Below are 19841 nucleotides of genomic sequence, written 5' to 3'. Positions count from 1 at the left end.
CTGGTACACAGCTGCCCTGGACACGGATTTAACCTGTGCCTCCATGGACAGCTGTGAGTCCAAAATGACTCCCAGGCTGCGCACCTGGTCCTTCAGGGGCACAGTTACCCCATTCAGGACCAGGGAATCCTCCACACCTGCCCGCCTCCTGTCCCCCAGAAACAGTACTTCTGTCTTGTCAGGATTCAATCTCAATCTGTTTGCCGCCATCCATCCTCCAACCGCCTCCAGACACTCACACAGGACCGTCACCGCCTTCACTGGTTCTGATTTGAAAGAGAGGTAGAGCTGGGTATCATCCGCATACTGATGAACACCCAGCCCAAACCTCCTGATGATCTCTCCCAGCGGCTGCATATAGATGTTAAAAAGCATGGGGGAGAGGACAGAACCCTGAGGCACCCCACAAGTGAGAGCCCAGGGGTCTGAACACTCATCCCCCACCACAACTTTCTGAACACGGCCCAGGAGGAAGGAGCGGAACCACTGTATGACAGTACCCCCAGCTCCCAGCCCCTCAAGACGGTCCAGAAGGATGTTATGGTCGATGGTATCAAACGCCGCTGAGAGATCCAGCAGAACTAGGAAACAGCTCTCACCTTTGTCCCTAGCCCGCCGGAGATCATCAACCAGTGCGACCAAGGCAGTTTCAGTCCCGTGATGAGGCCTGAATCCCGACTGGAAGGGATCCAAATGGTCCGCTTCTTCCAGGCGTGCCTGGAGTTGTTCAGCCACCACTCGCTCAATCACCTTGCCCAAGAATGGAAGATTTGAGACTGGGCGATAGTTGGCCATCGTGGCCGCATCTAAAGATGGTTTTTTAAGAAGCGGTTTAATAACCGCCTCTTTCAGCGGGTCTGGGAAGACTCCCTCACGGAGGGAAGCATTCACCACCCCACGAAGCCCATCGCCCAGCCCTTCCCAGCTAGCTTTTATAAGCCAGGATGGGCAAGGATCAAGGAGACAGGTGGTTGGTTTCACTCGTCCAAGCAGCCTGTCCACATCCTCGGAGGTAACAGATTGGAATTGATCCCACGCAATTTGACTAGACAGGACTCTAGCACTCTCCCGCCCCGGCCCTGCTCCCACGGTGGCATCGACCTCTTCCCGAATCTGAGCGACTTTATCTGCAAAAAACTTTGCAAAATCATTGCAGGAGATCATGTGGCCCGTACTGGGCCCCGATGTAGCAGGTGGTTCCGCTAGATTGCGAACCACCTGAAAAAGTCTCCTGCTGCTGTTTTCTGCAGATGCAATAGAGGCGGTGAAGAAAGTCTTCTTCGCCGTCGCTACTGCCACTTGGTAGGCTCGACATTGAGCTCTAACCTGTGTCCGGTCAGCTTCAGAATGGGTCCTCCGCCACCGGCGCTCTAGCCGTCTCAACGATTGTTTCATTGCCCTCAGATCCGTGGAAAACCACGGGGCTGTCCGGGCTCCATGCAATCGGAGAGGGCGCTTCGGAGCCAAACAGTCAATAGCCCTGGTTAACTCCACATTCCAGCGGGCCACCAGGGAATCAGCTGAAAGGCCATCAACATGGGATAAAGCATCCCCTACCACTCTCTGGAAACCATTTGGATCCATTAAGTGGCGGGGGCGGACCATCCGAATCGGTCCCACCTCCCTGCAGAGGGGAAGGGTCGCGGAGAAGTCAAGTTGCACCAGGAAGTGATCTGACCATGGCACTTCTTTTGTTTCGCTTTTACTTAGTGTCAGATCACCAACATCCATTGAGGTAAACACCAGGTCCAAGGCATGTCCGCGGCTATGGGTTGGGCCAAACTTATTCAGGGACAGCCCCATGGAGGCCATGCTTTCCACGAAGTCCCGAGCGGCCCCTTGTAAGGTCGTGTCGGCATGGATATTAAAATCCCCTAGGACAACCAAACTAGGTGTCTCCAGGAGGACATCCGCCACGACCTGAAGCAGCTCGGGCAGGGAATCCTTGGTGCAGCGGGGAGGTCGGTACACCAGAAGGAATCCTGTACTGCCCCTATTGCCCAACTTCCAGAACATGCACTCAGAAAACTGGGTCTTCCCAATAGGACGCCTGGTGCAAGCTAATGACTTCCTAAAAATCACTGCAACCCCCCCTCCCCGCCCACAAGGCCTGGGTTGCTGTGCGTAAGAGAAACCTGGTGGACAAGCAGCGGCAAGAACAGGTTTTCAGAGCAATTCTGACTCTTCCTTTAAATTCTCCCAATCCAGAGTCGCAGAAGTCATCGGACATGCAGAAAGTGCTCGCACACACTCAGAAATGCCTTATTCAAATCTTGTGTGTGCCTATGGGTTTTCTGCATCTATAGAAATTAATGAGGTAGCCCTTGCAGCAGTGATGGGGAAGCTGTGCTCTCCATTTGCTGCTGGGTGCCAACTCCTATCAGCTCCAGCCACCAGTGGCGTAGCGTGGGGGGGGTGCAAGGGGGGCCGGCCGCACCGGGCGCAACATCTGGGGGTTAGGGTTAGGGTGCGCAAATCCATGGGTTAGGGGGCGCAAATTACTTCCCTTGCCCCGGGTGCTGACAACCCACGCTACGCCACTGCCAGCCACCATGGCCAAGGGTCTTTGGGAGGACAACCACAAGTTCCCCATCCTCATTTTACAGGGGGGTATTTTTGGTGTGCCTATCAGAGTTCCTGCACTCATAAGAAATGAATGGATAGAGCCCAAAACTATCAGGTTTCTCCGGCTCCTCCCTAAAAGCCTGGATGATTAATATAGTCGTACCTTGGTTGTCGAACAGAATCCGTTCCAGAAGTCCATTCGACTTCCGGAAATGTTTGAAAACCAAGGCACGGCTTCCGATTAATAATAATAATAATAATAATTTATTATTTATACCCCGCCCATCTGGGGTATAAATTGGCTGCAGGAGCTTCCTGCACTCAATCCGAAGCCGCAGAAGCCCATTCAGGTTCCAAAGAACGTTTGCAAACCGGAATACTCACTTCCGGGTTTGCGGCTTTCGGGAGCCAAAACATTTGAGAACTAAGCTGTTCGAAAACCAGGGTACGACCATATAGCAATTTCCCCTATTTAGCAACATGAAGTCAAATTTGTTTTAGAAGACTTGGGGCAATGTAGGTTCCAAATGTCAGTTCTTATTCTAGTAGGTGTGACTTTCATTCACACATCCCAATAAAATATGGTAAATAGAAACAAACGAAGGACTTTCCGCACTTTTTGGAGCACTGACCTACTAGGTTTTTTTTAAAAGGATTTAAAAATACAAAAGGTTTTATTTATTTACTTGTAAGATACCCATTCTGATCTCAAAGCAATGATGGCAATTATGGAAGTCTTTGGCTAAATTAAGATGCACTCTCTTAAGAACTACTAAACACCATGGTTGCAATCAGGTGAAAGTTAGGCATGGTTAAGTCCTATCGATTTCAGCTGGTACTTAGGCGAGCCTAACACTTGCTAGATTGTAGCAAATACCTCGTGTCCTGAAAGTGAGATAATACTGTACAAAATATGGCAGAATTAAAAAATATAAAGATCTGAGTATCTATTTGTTTCCCTACTGGTTCAGCTTATTTTCCCACCTCTCTCCAAGCAGTGATGAGCGTGAGCTTATGAGCACCTGAATGCTGGTGAATGAAACGGATTCATTTGTATTTCCAATGTCAAACTTTCAAAGGATTCACATCAAAAGGACACACACACACACACACACAAATGCAATTGTCACAAGTACCCGCATTGAAGGGAGATCATCAATCGTGCCTATCAAAAATAATCCTCCAAACAAAAAACAAGGTGGAACAAAATGGAAATGGACACAAAAAGAGAGAGAGAGAAAATACTAGGCAATGGAATGAAATGACAGACACCCAGTAGTGCTATAGGATTTTCGAGAACCTCTCCAGTCTTTTTAATCCTCAAAAACTTCCAGGAACAAAGGGGGAAAGAGTTCTGTTGGGCATTCCACCTTCATGTGCAGGAAGCGGCTAGCATGACAGGCGCCAATCATTCGTAGGTCCGTCACTTTCATCAGCAGTTTTGGCCAAAAGTGTGCAATGTGATGCTTTCTGTAATTAATGTAGTGTTCAAATGCCAGGAGGAAGCCCTCTTGGCACTTTTCTATTCTCTCGACGCTGACAAGACCCGGACGATCTGTGTAATTTAGACGAAAGGCATAAGTTATTTCCTTACATCCACCCCGGACTACTTAAACAGTACCTTCTGCAGAGCTCAGTCAGATTTTAATAAATTGATATTGCTCAGTGGCAGGTGCCCACAGTATTTCCCAATGCAAGTTGATTCTGACACAGCTTCCCTGAAGCTTCAGAGAACCAGAATTGTCTCTTGGGCAAAACATCCCTATGAACATGGGATCCCTAGATCTATCCCTAGAACATGGGAGAAATTGCCAATTGAGAATTTTACCTTATATGTTTTGGTAAAACAATACAGTGGTACTTTGGTTTTGGAACGTAATCCGTTCTGGAAGACCATTCGAGTTCCGAAACGTTCTAAAACAGCCGACAGCTAGGCCTCCAGAGCTTCCACTCAGCAGAAGCTGCGTGGCATGTTTGACTTCCGAGACACGTTCGAAAACGGAAGTATTGTATTTACTTCTGGGTTTATGGCGTCCGAAAACCGAAATGTTCGACTTCTGAGACGTTCGAAAACCGAGGTACCGCTGTATATGTGCACACTAGGCTTAATTTTGCTCTCCCCATATTTATTTCCCTAGAGAAGTACTCTAGGAAGGCCAGTGTGGTGTAGTGGCCAGAGTGTAAATTACTAAACTATTTTCATACTCACCTGAAGACATCAGCAGTACCGCCTGTAGGAGAGCGACTTCCGTGTCATCTAGGTTGAATGATGACAATGACATGCCCAGGTCAAAAATGGCATCTGATACAACTCCAAGGCCCCCATTTTTCAGCTGGCCCCTGGTCACCGCCATCTCCCCATTCAGGGTCAAAGTCTCGCTCTCGGGGTCATAGCGAACTGCTGCTCTGAGGGACATAATCTCCATGCAACAACCTTTCAGAAGGATGATCTGGTCTTCACATGGCAGCTGCGGAGAATGGCAAGTGAGAATCAGTTTTCCTGCACTTAAGTGAAAGGCTAAATGCTAAAAAGTAAAATAAATATTGGCACCACCCCTGTATGCAGTTTCCTTTCATTCCTTCCCTTTATCACTTCCTTTGAAGTGATCACTAAAACCTGCCGAGAGAGTATTCCTAATGATGTGATCCACATGCCACCTTCAAAGAAGTCATTGTCATTTTTCACCCTTCACTGAGACTTGGGGATTACTGGAGAGTCAAGATGGGATAGGTATACATTCAAAGCAGTTTAATTTATTATTACTATTTTGATGATGATGATTGTATAATTAATAAATCACTATCTATTACAGTAATATTATTGCAATGTGTCATACTTGGGGCTGCTTTTGAAAACGGCAGCTCATTCAGAAATCAGCAGAATTCATATTATACCAAATCTGGCACAACTGCACTAGCTACCGTTTTAGCTGGTTTTAGTTGGTTTTGACCCATAAAGTCTTAGGTGGCTCAGGACCTCAACAACTGCTTCTCCCCACATAAACCAGCCTGGAACCTGCGATCATCATCGGAGGTCCTTCTCTGTGTGCCTCACCTGAGGGACATGAGAAATGGCCTTCTCAGTGGTGGTTCCCCACTTATGGAAAGTTCTCCTCCGGGAAGCACAACTGGTGCCATCTTTGTCTGGTTCTAGGTGCCAGGCAAAAACATTTGCATTTAGGAAGGCCTTCGGTCATTAATTGAGATGGTAATTAGCTATGTTTTCTGCCTCTTTATTGGGCTCATCCTTTGATGTGAGGTGGGTAGGATATGTATCTTTTATATATATTTCTGGATTTGCACTTTAAATCTTTTTTGCTGCTGCTTTTATAATTGGTTTTAATGTTGCTTGCTACTTTTATTATTATGATGTAGGTTGCTTTGAGACACTTTGGTGTAAAAAGCTAACAATAATAATAGTAATTAATAATAATGTGAATGACCCAGCAATGGTACATACTTGTGTTATACAACCGCTATAACCATCTTTGTCCCCCACAAAACCTTCAGCCCATTGGCCAATGTAAATTCGAACCCTTCAGGGTAGGAGGCCTTCTTGTTATTAGTTCTGTAGCACTATTAAATCACCCGTAGTCCATAACATAAAGTAGTTATGGGAACAAAAATCTGTTCCATTTTGGCTTCAGTTATTAAGTTATTTTATTTTCAAGTCAAGTTGAGAGGTGTGTGTGTCTGTCTGTCTGTCGGTGGGGTTGGGAGTAGTTATTTATAGTACTGACACAGTGATTACATTTAATCTCGACAAAAAAAACCTTCTGAGTGGGCGAAGGGATCATGGCTTAGCAGAAGTGAAAGCAATGTTCCAGTGGCCGAACGTTTTTGAAAAATGTAGTCTGCCTGCAAAGGAAAATTGACACTTGATTGTAATGTCATCTTTCCCCCGGCTCAGCTGCCAGCTTGAAGTGTAGAGTATCTGACTCATAGGGAGAGTGACTGATGCTACTGCTAAGAGGAAGGCACGCTTGGCTGGCAAATCCACACCGTGATCAACTCCTGCCTGGAAACCAATGTCCCCACTGTGGAAGGACATGTGGATCCAGAATTGGCCTCCACAGTCACTTACGCACTCATTGTTAAAACCGTGTTTATAGAAGACTATCTTACTTGGCTACGAGTGATTGCCAAAGGAGAAGAACTCAGTCAGGTTTCCCTACATCAGCTTCAATAGTTTACACAGGTTGGGGCAAATGGGAAGTGATGTTGTTTCATAACCAAAAAGAAGGGTGGGGGGCAAGAAAAGCAGAGAGAGAAAATGAGGGCTAAAATATATTCTAATTATCCAAAATGAACAGGGTTAGTTTAATAATTTTGAAACAAGCACATTCCCTTTGAGACTCATTTGGCACTTGCATGGTGTTGCAGAGTTTTGCTATCAGCTGTGTTGAGTATTCTGAAGTTTGGACAAAAGAGGGTGAATTGGGGCAGAGCGAATGGCTTAAGGGCAGCGGGAAAGCTGTGCCAGCCACATCTTTTGTTCGGGGAAATTACATGAAAGTGGCCCAGAATGGCCAGACTCACTTGGAATAGGGAAGCCATTTGCACGAAGTGTTATCCTCCCTCTCTTTCACTACAGCTAAGGATGATCTGAGATCTGTGTATGAAAGGAACAACTGAAAAAATGTTCTGGAACAGATAAAGGGACACACAAGAGAGAGTGAGAGAGACAGAGGGTGTTTTCACGCACGGGTGATTTAGCATCACCCGATAATTTTGTTCTGCTTTAAACTGGAAGCTGAAAAATGGACTAGCCCATTCTCTGGGCAAGTCTCCCTTTCTCCAGTCCCAAATGCTGAGAGATGAGGGTGAGGATTTTTCAATGGAACAATTGTGTTTTTGAGGAAAAGGTTAAATGCACTCTTCTGCCTCCTTGCTGCACTTCCAATCGTAGCACTTTGGATTAATCCGTGTTGTGATGTTATCCCTCTGGTTAAAGATCTGTTTTCATCTGTTTGTAATTTCCTCAAATGTCATCATTGGAATCCATCATATTTATATGCATGGAAAAATGACTTAGGGGAGTCTGTGGAAGGTAATGGAGATTTTCCTGGAGATAACCTGGAGATCTTTTTCTTTTTTTTAGTCAGAGCTACTAAGGAGACTATAAAGGACACACAATACAAAGTTCTCAGTATGTTGTACATGACCCCTGCAGTACTTCAACGGATATGTCCAACTATAGTTAGTACACTGGTCAGATTGGTTTATGATTTCATATTTGACATTCCAGATGACATCCAGGAATTTTGCCACATTGGGCCACAGGTAGCTACCCCAGCTATGCTATGTGATCACTTCGAATCTATAGACTCTGTATTTCTGCATAAAGGCCTTCTTAAGTCATCATATCCAGGGGCAAAGTTGTGTATAGCACATAACAGGAAGTCTCCAAAGAAACTACATAAAAAGCAGTGCATTAATAAAATTCCCACCCTGGGCTCCTTGGAGACTAAAGGCAGGGACTTAATTAATTAATTAAATTTGGGAGATGATGGTTACATACAATCTTACTCAGAATGGGCAGCAAGCAAGGGATCTATCTATCTATCTAATCTATCTATCATCTCAAAACCATGATTTCTCTTTACTTCCTAGGTGGAAGCCCATCAAATCTTTTGATCAAATCTGAATCAACTGACAGGTACCTATATTTTTGTTTCTGACTATGATATACAGTATATAACTTAGATGTGATATAGTTAGTGAGCTGGATATCTCACAGGCATGATATAATGAGATAGTTATATGTATGTTTATTAATTCCTAGTTCTTGTTGTAGTGTTGTGTGTATACTTTGTTGTCTGTGTTGTAACTCTTATCTCAAAATAAAATAAAATTCCATCTCAAGCTGTTTTTAGGGGGGGTAAACAAAGTTCACATTTACATGCAAAATAAATAAATAAAGGAGAAGGAAAGAAAAAAGAGAGAGGTTAAACTGGAAAGAAATCCGTACCTCACAGAACATAGGCAACTTTTTGGCAAAATCCACCACTCTTGTGATTGCTGGTGTGATAATTTTTGTAAACTGGCTGAAGGCTTCTAAATCTACTTTCCCGCCTTCTGGGGCATTTACTATTGGTGCTTGTCCAATATCCTCTGGCTAACAACAGAAAAGAAAAACATTGTAAGGAGACAATTTATTTGCAGTGGACATGGAATCTTCTTAAACTTTTGTGGAGCGCTGGCAGTTCAAACCCATCACTTCTTCTGTTTTGTTTGTAAGAAAGCCCCGTAGCTATTACTTAGCAAAATTAACTTTTGTATTCAAAAGAAGCCACTGTCTAAGACAAACTCTTGTACGCCTAAGTTTCTGACATGCCACTACTCATTTGTGTAAGCAGCTCAGTGCTTTGCAAATGTAGCTACCTATTCTTGTCTATTTATGTTATCTTGTGGAAGCCATTTAGCTGTTCACCCCAAAACCCTAAAGCGAGTGTCATTTCTCAGTCCCACCTAGGAAAACTTATCCTCCCCTGAAATCCAAAAGGAAGAGAAGTCCTTCGGCATTAAATTTGTCAGAGGAGGGGAATTTCTGACCTTTCCTATAATTTGTTGTCGTTTGCTAGAGGGACAGTGAGGCTTCACCAAAGTTCATAATAGCCAAAGGCTATTCCTATAGCTGCGCTAACCTGACAGGTAAGAAAAACAGACAGGATAGGAACCAACACGGGTTATATTCTCTCAACAGTTGATCACTTGGTTTGAGGGGTGAAGCTAAGTTCAGGAATTCAGGTCAAAGAGGCGAACGTTAAATATGCGTTCTGTTGACGTTTTTATGCTTTGCCCAATACATGTTGTTGTTGTTTAGTCGTGTCCGACTCTTCATGACTCCATGGACCAGAGCACGCCAGGCACTCCTGTCTTCCACATGGAAATTTCAACCACAAATATTTTCCTCTACAGTGGTACCTTGGAAGTTGAACGGAATCCGTTACGGAAGTCCATTCGACTTCCAAAACGTTCGGAAACCAAGGCACGGCTTTCGATTGGCTGCAGTAAGCTCCTGCAGCCAATCCAAAGCTGCGGAAGTCACATCAGACGTTTGTGTTCCAAAGAACGTTCACACACTGGAACACTCATGTCCAAATTTGCGGCGTTGGGGAGCCAAAACGTTCGACTCGCAAGGCGTTCAGGAGCCGAGGTACGACTGTATTAGGAAACAAAACGGTACTGCTATTCTAGAGCTGTAACTAAGTAAAAATGACAAATAGGAGCAAGTAGGATATGCAACAAAATGTTGCAGTGTGTTCAGGTTCCCTGCCACTCTGTTCTAATATCACCACCCCAGTTTTCTATTCCCTGCTCCCACAGGAACTCAGCATGCTCACTGCTCAGTGAAGTGTTTTGGCTTTTACCATTACATCCTCCTAACCCTACAATCTGCAGGAACTAGGAGCATGTCTGCAGGTGGGGGAGGCCTTCCAAAAAAAAACTGTGTGGCCAGGGTTCCCTCTCACCAGAAAGCCTATGCATGACAGGCAGGCTTCTCCTCTGCAGGCATGCCCTGTGTGGACATGGTGGGGGCTTATGCTGGCTGGGATATGATGTGATGCTGAGAGCAGGGCCAGCACCCAGCAACTGGTTTTCACTTCACATGATGATGGGATGGATGAATCTGGCAATTCTGGGTTCTCTCATTTTAGTTCTCTACATTCTTTTCCATTTTACAGTGGTTGGTACCTCGGGTTAAGTACTTAATTCGTTCCGGAAGTCCGTTCTTAACCTGAAACTGTTCTTAACCTGAAGCACCACTTTAGCTAATGGGGCCTCCTGCTGCCGCCGCGCCACCACCGTGCGATTTCTGTTCTCATCCTGAGGTAAAGTTCTTAACCCGAGGTACTATTTCTGGGTTAGCAGAGTCTGTAACCTGAAGCGTATGTAACCTGAGGTACCACTGTATATTAAAAAATCCTCAGTATTTTATTGAGAATTTCTCCCATTAAACACACTTTTTTTTCTATGCGATTTTGTCAAATACACACATCTTTGCAAAAAATAACAACAACCCACAACTCTAATGGAATGCATTTTTGTATGTTATTTTCACTAGTATATGCTTTATATGCACACTTTACCCCTAATGCAGTTTTTAACACGTTTGCTGGACTGGAGAACTACAAAATTTTGGGGGAAATTGCATTACAAAGGATTGCTGTGTTTCGTTCACACATTGTTTCGATAAAAGTGCAAGTTTGGTAAGTTCTGCTTTCCCGCTCGCTTCAAACGTCAGGGAAAACTGCACTCAACACACCAGCACCTCACTAGAATCACATAAATGCAGGGAAATAGTTATTACTTTTCATGTATTTACAGTATAACCAACTTTTCGATTTTAACAAATTCCCAAAGCAGTAACAAAGACCATCCATACTTACCGTATATACTCGAGTATAAGCCGACTTTTTCAGCACATTTTTAATGCTGAAAAAGCCCTTCTCGGCTTATACGCGAGGCGGGTGGCGGCAGCGGAGGGACGAGCGGCCCGAAAGGAGACCTTTCAGGCTGCTTGTTCTTCCTTCGCCGCTGCCGCCACCACCAGGTTAGTGGTGTGGTGAACTGGCTTACACTCGAGTCAGTAAGTTTTCCCAGTTTTCTGTGCTAAAATTAGGTGCCTCGGCTTATATGCGGGTCGGCTTATACTCGAGTATATACGGTAGATTCAACTTTGCCTTATTAGATTATATCCTCTTCCTGGGATGTGGGGGGGGGGGACCCCAGAAGACAAACCTGGGCCTCTAGTGGATAATAATAATAATAATAATAATAATAATAATAATAATAATAATAGAAGGTAGGCCCCCAGGTTGGGCTATTTAAATGACCAGGGAGCAGACCCAAGAAAGCCTGTTGACTCTGTCAACTCCGCCTCCTGGCCCAGCCCATGTCCAAGCCTGCACCCCCATTTGTCAATCCCGGGTATAGGTCAGGATCTGGCTCCTGCTAGATGGAGGGGGCTTACGCCCATGCCATTTATCAAGGCAGGAGGCCGATGCTGCGAAACACCACAGCACCAAAAGGGGTGAGCGGACTTATTAGGTTATATCCTCTTCCTGGTACAGTGGTGCCTCGCAAGACGAAATTAATTCGTTCTGCGAGTTTTTTCGTCTTGTGAATTTTTTCGTCTTGCGAAGCACCACTGTGTATTGACGGTTTCCCATAGGAATGCATTGGCGGTTTTTAAAAAAAAGGCGCAAGACGTTTTCGTCTTGCAAAGCAAGCCCATAGGGAAATCCGTCTTGCGAAGCAACTCAGAAAACGAAAAACTCTTTCGTCTTGCGAGTTTTTCGTCTTGAGAGGCATTCGTCTTGCGAGGTACCACTGTATGTGTGTGTTGGAGTGGGGGGAACCCCAGAATAGTGGATGATGATGATGATGATAATAATATTTATTATTTATATGCAGCCCATCTGACTGGGTTGCCTCAGCCATTCCGGGCAGCTCCCAACAAAAAATAGTAAAAGCACAAACCATCATCAAACACTAAAAACTTCCCTGAACAGCTCTCTTGAAGACGCCTGCAGTTAAATATTAGTTTCATTATTTTTAAAGCAACGTGCTCTGCAGGTTCTTGTACTGATTTGCCGTTATACAAAAGCAATCATTTCTCATCCAGGAAGGACCCTTGCAATGTGAAAATGTCTCTAGTTAAGGAACAGGCATGTAAAACCTGTTCAAATGATATTTCCCCTGTTCTCTTCTATTTCTGGCTTCCATTGATCTAAATTGGTAGAATATCAAAACTCGCAGTGACACTATGGTAAACAACAGGCCACATGCTAGGATAGTTCTAGTGACACCAGCCGTTTCCATGGATCATTATATTGAGAATTTTTGTTTGCGTACTGCAGAAAACATGTGAAACTCAACTTTGTCTTCATATGTTATTGCGCTCATTTGTTCTGTACTTCCTGTTGCAGAAACACGGTGGGCCTAAAGTGAAGAACTTTAGAGATCAAAGCTTCGGACCCAATTCGTCCATCAACCCAAAAGTAAATGATGCTAAAAAATCAGGTCAAGCGAGGAGTGGTTCTGGCGAGCTCCTCACACCATTGTGTAACCTACCAGAAATTTCCTTTTCTGTTTCCAATGGCTTCCTTGTGCATTGGTGGCGACATGGGCTTCTGTAACAATTTTGATAAGCTCCCACTCTTCGTCTGTTGGCTCAGGTTTCATCCCAATGGTTTTCTGTAACTCTTCCCGGCGTCTCTTCTCTCGATTCTCCTCTATCAGTTTCCTTTTCGCTAGTCGCTTGCTGTCATCCAACACCACTATAACAAGGAAAGGACATATTAGAGAAAAACGGATTGTGAACACTTCTTGGAACGGAATAATCTGGTTTTGGGGGGATTAGGGCGATCTATCTTGGGAGCCGAAAAGAGGTTTGATCTACCTGTGCAAAATCTATTTGTCACTTTCACCCATGCAACCGTGCACACCCTCTGGCAATCGAGCCAATTCCAAATAACTGAAACCGACAACAAAATGCCTCTTACAAAGCACTACAAAACTATGACCCCTTTTCTCGGTCCTGTACTCAGCACAAGAAGTTAAGCATGTTTAAAACTCCATGTTGATGCAAAGCAGCCTGGTTCGCCCAGAAGTCTGCATGTGCCCTAAAATTACAAGTTTCCTGTGTGAGCAGGGAGCAAAGTGCTAATTGCAAGGGACCAGGGAAAACTACAAGTGGTTCCAGCAACTAAATATCCTCCCATTAAGTGAAAACATCGTAGTATCCTCTCAACGGTAGTTCTAGTCTTGCGCCTAGAGCCTTCACAATGGCGTGGCTGGTTAGAGAGACTGCATACTATTTGCCTGGCTTATCTAGGAAGTTTCATTTTTGCACGTTATATTATCCAAGAGAGCAGAGCAAGAGCAGAGTTTATCCATAATTGACATGCTATTGGTAGCAGCAGTTCAACTGTCACTTCTGTTTTATGTAATGTAGTCCAACTTTACAGAGGCTATATTTAGATGGAGAAGATACTCGGGCTGTCACGTTCGTTTGGCTGCCGCACAGAATGACAGCAAGTAAGGTAAAGGTAAAGGACTCCTGGACGGTTAAGTCCAGTCAAAGGTGACTATGGGGTGTGGCGCTCATCTCACTTTCAGGCCGAGGGAGCTGCCGTTCGTCCACAGACAGCTTTCCAGGTCATGTGGCCAGCATGACTAAACCACTTCTGGAGCAATGGGATGCAGTGATGGAAACCAGAGCGCACAAAAACGCCGTTTACCTTCCCGCCACAGTGGTACCTATTTATCTACTTGCACCCGCTAGGTAGGCAGGATCTCCAGGGATGCGGGTGGCGCTGTGGTCTAAACCACTGAACCTCTTGGGCTTGCTAATCAGAAGGTTGGTGGTTTGAATCCGCACAACGGGGTGAGCTCCTGTTACTCTGTCCCAGACAGCTAGTGCTAACTGGCAATTTAGTTTATCAGGAAGATAATGGTCAACCGAATGACGGCAATAAATAATTCAGGGAAATGTGCAACCGTGAACCATAACTAATTGCTATCACTAGTCACATGGGTGGGATTAGAAAGGAACGGGGTGGAAAGGAACCCCCCCCCCAAAAAAAATGAAGTTTGGGCTTGGTTTTTATCAAAAACCATTGCCAGTCAGAGTGGACAATGCGGGTGAGCCTGGTGGGATGCAACTTCCTCCCCCCCCCCAAATAATTTTTATTTGATTTTACAAGTGTAGAATTATAACAATATAACATACATATTCATATTCAGAGATTTCTCAGAATCCCTAGACTTCCCACCTTCCTCTCCATGGGTCCTATTATCAACCTTTTCAACTGCATAGTATTTCATCATCCAAATTTTATGTCTCTCCATTTTGTCCATAGTATTTTCTACACTGCAAGTGTTATTGCAGTCCTGCGAATGTTTTAATCTGTTTACAGTGGTCTCTCTAGTAAATTATAACCCCCCCCCCAAGTTCTTTATGAAAGTTTTGGTCCTCAGGGTTCCTGAACTTTCTGGTCAGTTTTGCCATTTCGGCATAATCCAAGGGTTGCAACTTTCTATACTCCTTTACTTTCCTGTTTTGTAAAACGGGCTCCTTCTACCCTGTTATGTACTAAGCTTGGATCCTAGAACAACAGGCAAGTAGGATCCTAGAATGCAACCACTGATTGGCTTGCAGGAAAAGACCAATCAGGCTCCAGGAGGGAAGCAGAATGAGCCAATCAGACGGGACTCAATGTGTAAATAATGTATATAAAAGCCTGAGGTTTGGGGTGCAATTCAATCACAGTTTTACAAGCTGCAATAAAGAGCATGAAATCACTACAGGACTCCGAGTATATTTCATACCCCCACCGCCTTTTGAGGATAACTTTAGAAACAACTATCAACACTAGCACTTTGGGTTTCCATTTTGAGTTACTCCACTTATGCTACTTCAAGTCTTCACTAAGGGTTAATCTTGCAGCCATATGCTGTAGTTCTTTAGAAGTAGTGTAGCGCTCCTTTTCTTTCTGGCTAAAAATAAAACAAACAACTGCAGGATGACTCACGCAACAACAGCATCCAACTTCCCATTCTTCCAAATCTTTAAGCATGATAATTGCCTGCCCCCTGCATGATACAGCTACATAACACACACACACACACACACACACACACACACACTCCTAAGTTAGAAATTGTTCATATCCTTATTAACATACAGACTCACCAGTGCTAGGGGAAAGCCTAGTCTTTTCAACAGTAGAGAGAAAATTAAAGCTTTATGGAAAAATTAGCTGGGCATAACAACCAATATTCTCAACCAGCATATAATTATATAATAAAAAAAATGGGGGGGGACCCAAGCACCCAACAAACAGTGATGATTATGTTGTACTGAAATAAACACACCTAATGCAAACAAACAGCACAGTAAAATAAAGAAGCTTACAATCTGTTGCCATGCCAACATAGATGCATTTCTTGAAGCGACATTCCTGGCACTGGTTTCTTGTGACTTTGTCTATCACACATTTTCCTTCATATTTACAGGAGTAAGTTGGATGAAGGTTTTTCTGAATAGTTCTTCGGAAAAAACCCTATGTGGGGGGAAAAAAGAATGCAAAGTAGCACCTAGTTTGCCCACTTTTTATCATTTAGGTTACTTATAACCAAATCTTTATTTAGATATGCTGGAGTGTTTATCGCTGGACAAAGAACAAGATACATTATGAAATAAATTAAGGACATAGGAAGAACCCTCCTGGATCAGATCAGTTAGTTACCCACCTAGTCTAACATTTTGTTATCCCAGGAGCCAATCAGGTGCCTATGGTAAACCCAAAGCAATAGCAATCTCCCACAGATACGGGACATAATGTATAGCCATCATTTCCTTCCTCAAATTTATCATTTGCAAATTTAACAAAGAAAAGGAAGGGGGAAATTACTAAAGGGAAGGAAGGGAGGAAAATAAATAACATATGAATACTACTAGTAGTAACAAAAAACCACCACCCCTTCATATTACAGATACAGTAGCCATCATTACATGCATTTTAAGTTAAACATATATGTTAATACAAGCCCTCTCAAAGTCCAAAATAGGTATCCACACGAAAATTGATGCCTATATGAAATATGTTTAAACGCAGTCAAATGAATGGCCTGAGATCCACAGACCACTGTGTAATCAAAGGTGGATATTTATATTTCCAGGCTTGAAGTATAAATCTCATAGCAACCACTAATCCCCACACTAGAGGAATATAATATAGAAGCACCCGAACATGCAAATAGCAAAGACTTTGCCAATATAAAATTGATGTGAATAACAACTTCAGCCCCAAAAGTATATATCACTGGACAAGCCCACATAATGAGGCATTCTTAGCATTATACAGTATTTTTTGCTCTCTAAGACTCACTTTTTCCCTCCTAAAAAGTAAGGGGAAATGTGTGTGCGTCTTATGGAGCGAATGCAGGCTGCGCAGCTATCCCAGAAACCAGAACAGCAAGAGGGATTGCTGCTTTCACTGCGCAGCGATCCCTCTTGCTGTTCTGGCTAATGAGATTCAGAATATTTTTTTTCCTTGTTTTCCTCCTCCAAAAACTAGGTGCGTCTTATGGTCTGGTGCGTCTTATGGAGCGAAAAATATGGTTCCTCCAACAGATGTGCGTATTGGACAGTGCCTTCTTGTACAAACACTGTGGAGTCCAATATACTCAAAACTGTATGAGTCTGAATTTCAAGTCTAAGGAAACATTCCATATAGATTCTTAAGCAATTTTCTATTCTTTGGGCTCTTTGGTGCAATCGTAATTCCCTATTCCACAACTCTCTGAGTTCCTGAACTTTTACGTTACAAAGATCCGCTAAACATGTATAAGCAACAGCTTTGGTTTAGCATTTTGCAAGGATCCAACAATTTAGGAGATGCCAAAGCACTCAAAGCAGATGGGCCATAAATAGGTGCCAGCCATTCATCGGAAATGGATATTTAAGATGTAAAACAGGAAATGACAAAAATAAAAAATAAATCCACCTGAGGCTATTAGCTATCTAATGTATATATCCAACATCCAACACATTTCTTCCACAAAAAAGACTGCCCCTCTGTCGTCAAATCTGGATTAATCCATAAAGTCAATTTAGTGCAAGCATTTGGATCAAATTGTAATTGATAAGCTATCATATTCCCCTAGTTATTAAAAGTGAATCGTGACTGATAGCCATAGCCTTATCCTTTACAAATTATAATTTAAATCATATGACATTGTCTTATTTTAGCTCTTTATGTGGCCACGATCATGTAGTAGTTCTTGCTGTAGACTTACCTTGCAACCTTCACAAGTAATGCAGCGATAGTGATACCCCGTGGCTTTGTCACCACAAACGACACATAGCTCGTCCTTGTCTAAGTAACTGGGTATGTACCCTGTAGGGAAAGAGAAAGTGAGTGTCAGTGAAGAGGTTGAACTACAGGGGTCAGCAAACTTTGTCAGCAGGTGGCCAGTCCACTGTCTCTCAGACCTTGTGGGGGGCCAGAATATATATATATATATATTGGGAAATAAATGAATTCCTATGCCCCTCAAATAACCCAGAGATGCATTTTAAATAAAAGCACACATTCTACTCATGTAAAAACACCAGGTAGGCCCCACAAATAACCCAGAGATGCATTTTAAATAAAAGGACAGATTCTACTCATGTAAAAACACGCTGATTCCGGGACCGTCCGCGGGCCAGATTTAGAAGGAGATTGGGCCGGATCCGACCCCCGGGCCTTAGTTTGCCTACCCATGAACTAGAAAAATCATACATAATGCGGATCCAACACAGTTGTTCTGAGAGGAAAGTTTCTTAACTAAAAGGTAGGAGGCGCATAGAGAGACCAAAGTAGCACAATCAAAAGGTGACGACTAAGACCAAAAAGAAAGGTTACGGGAAATAAAAATGTACAGAGGAACATTCACTGCCAGAATCAGTATTATGCATAAAAGGCGCAATCCATCCAGTCTTAAGCAATTTTAAGCCCTGCTGATCTCAAGGCAAAATTTTCTATCACGTGCCTTCTTTCTTTTCTGAAATCAATAGGACTTGAAAGCGCCTCCCTTTGCCCAAATCATGCCCACATTTTGGAAGACAAAACGCAATTTGTGTTACATTAAAATGAAACATTGATTGAAGGACAGAACAAGCCACTATAATTCCTGGGTTGCATGGACAACTTGTAACAAATAACGCAGAGAAAATAAGCGCACAAAATACCTAATTTGTCTCAGTCTTTGCCAAGCAGAGAAACAATTATCATGTTACCAACATAACACAGAAAACCCACCAATTCATCAAGGTTAAAAGTGGAGAGGGCCCTTTCAGAGATCACCTAGATAAACTGGACATACTCAAATCAGCAAGTCACTGGAACTGCACAGGAAACTTTTCAACTTGCAGATCACATCAGTGCCCCTTGTCTTTGACTTGGTGGGTCACACTGGTTAATGTAAAGTTTGGGGGGAATGTGAAATATGATTGGGCCAGAAAATAACATTTACAGTGGTACCTCGGGTTACAAACACCTTGGGTTACAAACACCTTGGGTTACAAACACTTTGGGTTACAGACTCCGCTAATCTGGAAGTAGTACCTCAGGTTAAGAACTTTACCTCAGGATAAGAACAGAAATCGTGCAGCAGCGGCGCAGGAGGCCCCATTAGCTAAAGTGATACCTCAGGTTAAGAACAGTTTCAGGTTCAGAACGGACCTCCGGAATGAATTAAGTTTGTAACCAGAGGTATTCTGAACTGGAGTTTAAAGAAGAAAAGGGAAAGTACTCACAACAAAGCCCCGCCTATTTATGCTTCAGCATCTTACTGCACCAGTATCTTATTACTCAGCACTCTACTGGACTTATGGATCATCACCTAAAAATACAGAATACACTGCACCCACATTAAAGTAGTTTCTGTATCTTTCAGGGCAGAGACTTCCAAGTAGCCTATTTGCCTCTGGTAATCAAGAAATGCCTCCAGGCACCCTGGCAAGAAAGTTTTTGTAGACTGGAAGAAAGGAGTTGTTTTTATGCCTGTTTTCAGGCTGTGTATGTGCCAGGAATGACTTGCACCAGTTTGTATGCACCAATGGGCTAGTAACAGTGTGTATAGCTATCTGCCAAAAGGAAGAGGAAAGGCGGTGGAAGGGTTATATTAAAGTTTGGATAGCGGTCTGGTGTATTCTAGGCTCAGAGTAAATTGAAAGCTTTGGAAAGGGGTCAAATCCACAGGTAATAGTCATGTCCTGTGAACAGTGGCGTAGCGTGGGTTGTCAGCACCCAGGGCAAGGCAAGTAATTTGCGCCCCCTAACCCGGGGCAAGGCAAGTAATTTGCGCCCCCCCCCCCGCTGCACTGTCCCTCCCCCAGATAGTCCCTCGCTCTCTCTCCGCACCGCACGCCTGGCACACTCCCCTCCACAGTGGGCGGCGACCCAGCGGCTCGGATCGGATTCGCACAGCCAGCACTGCAGTGAGAGAGAGTGAGTGAGCCAGGTAGGGGCAGAGAGCTGCGAGCGCCCCCCCCCCCAGATGTTGCGCCTGGTGCGGCCAGCCCCCCCGCACCCCCACGCTACGCCACTGCCTGTGAAAGGTTCATCTAGTACGAAAACACCCGTGCAGAATGTGATAATGGAATGCCAAACTCATAAAGCTTTCGTAAGAAAGATCAGTAAGCAGAAGAAGGGAAGCTATTCTTCTGCTCAGGGATATTCCTGGCAAAATGTATGTGCATTTTTCATTCTAACCAT

The 19841-nt window shown here is 43.9% G+C and overlaps 1 protein-coding gene and 1 long non-coding RNA gene across 6 annotated transcripts in view; one reads left to right on the top strand and one right to left on the bottom strand.

The window, feature by feature from the left end:
- LOC310660501 overlaps positions 1-12635 on the top strand; it is a 40061-nt gene extending 27426 nt beyond the window's left edge. The window contains exons 3-5 of the long non-coding RNA XR_014503445.1: positions 8179-8224; positions 10670-10778; positions 12501-12635. This is a non-coding gene — a long non-coding RNA (uncharacterized lncRNA). The remainder of the gene's footprint in view (positions 1-8178; positions 8225-10669; positions 10779-12500) is intronic.
- The window catches only part of THRB (thyroid hormone receptor beta), a 174394-nt gene continuing 158397 nt past the window's right edge, over positions 3845-19841 (bottom strand). For 4 of the 5 annotated variants that reach the window (XM_083405116.1, XM_083405118.1, XM_083405115.1 and 1 more), the window contains 6 exons: positions 17377-17477; positions 15491-15638; positions 12646-12851; positions 8537-8683; positions 4775-5033; positions 3845-4120 (listed from right to left, as the gene is read on the bottom strand). In XM_083405116.1, coding sequence (XP_083261242.1) covers positions 3879-4120; positions 4775-5033; positions 8537-8683; positions 12646-12851; positions 15491-15638; positions 17377-17477 — 1103 coding nt within the window. In that variant the 3' untranslated portion in view covers positions 3845-3878. The remainder of the gene's footprint in view (positions 4121-4774; positions 5034-8536; positions 8684-12645; positions 12852-15490; positions 15639-17376; positions 17478-19841) is intronic. The other variant, XM_083405119.1, reaches the window with a different exon arrangement.

Source organism: Podarcis tiliguerta, assembly GCF_965153285.1.
Source record: "Podarcis tiliguerta genome assembly, chromosome: 12".
Taxonomy (NCBI): Eukaryota; Metazoa; Chordata; class Lepidosauria; order Squamata; family Lacertidae; genus Podarcis; species Podarcis tiliguerta.
This window is presented reverse-complemented; position numbering and strand designations above follow the sequence as displayed.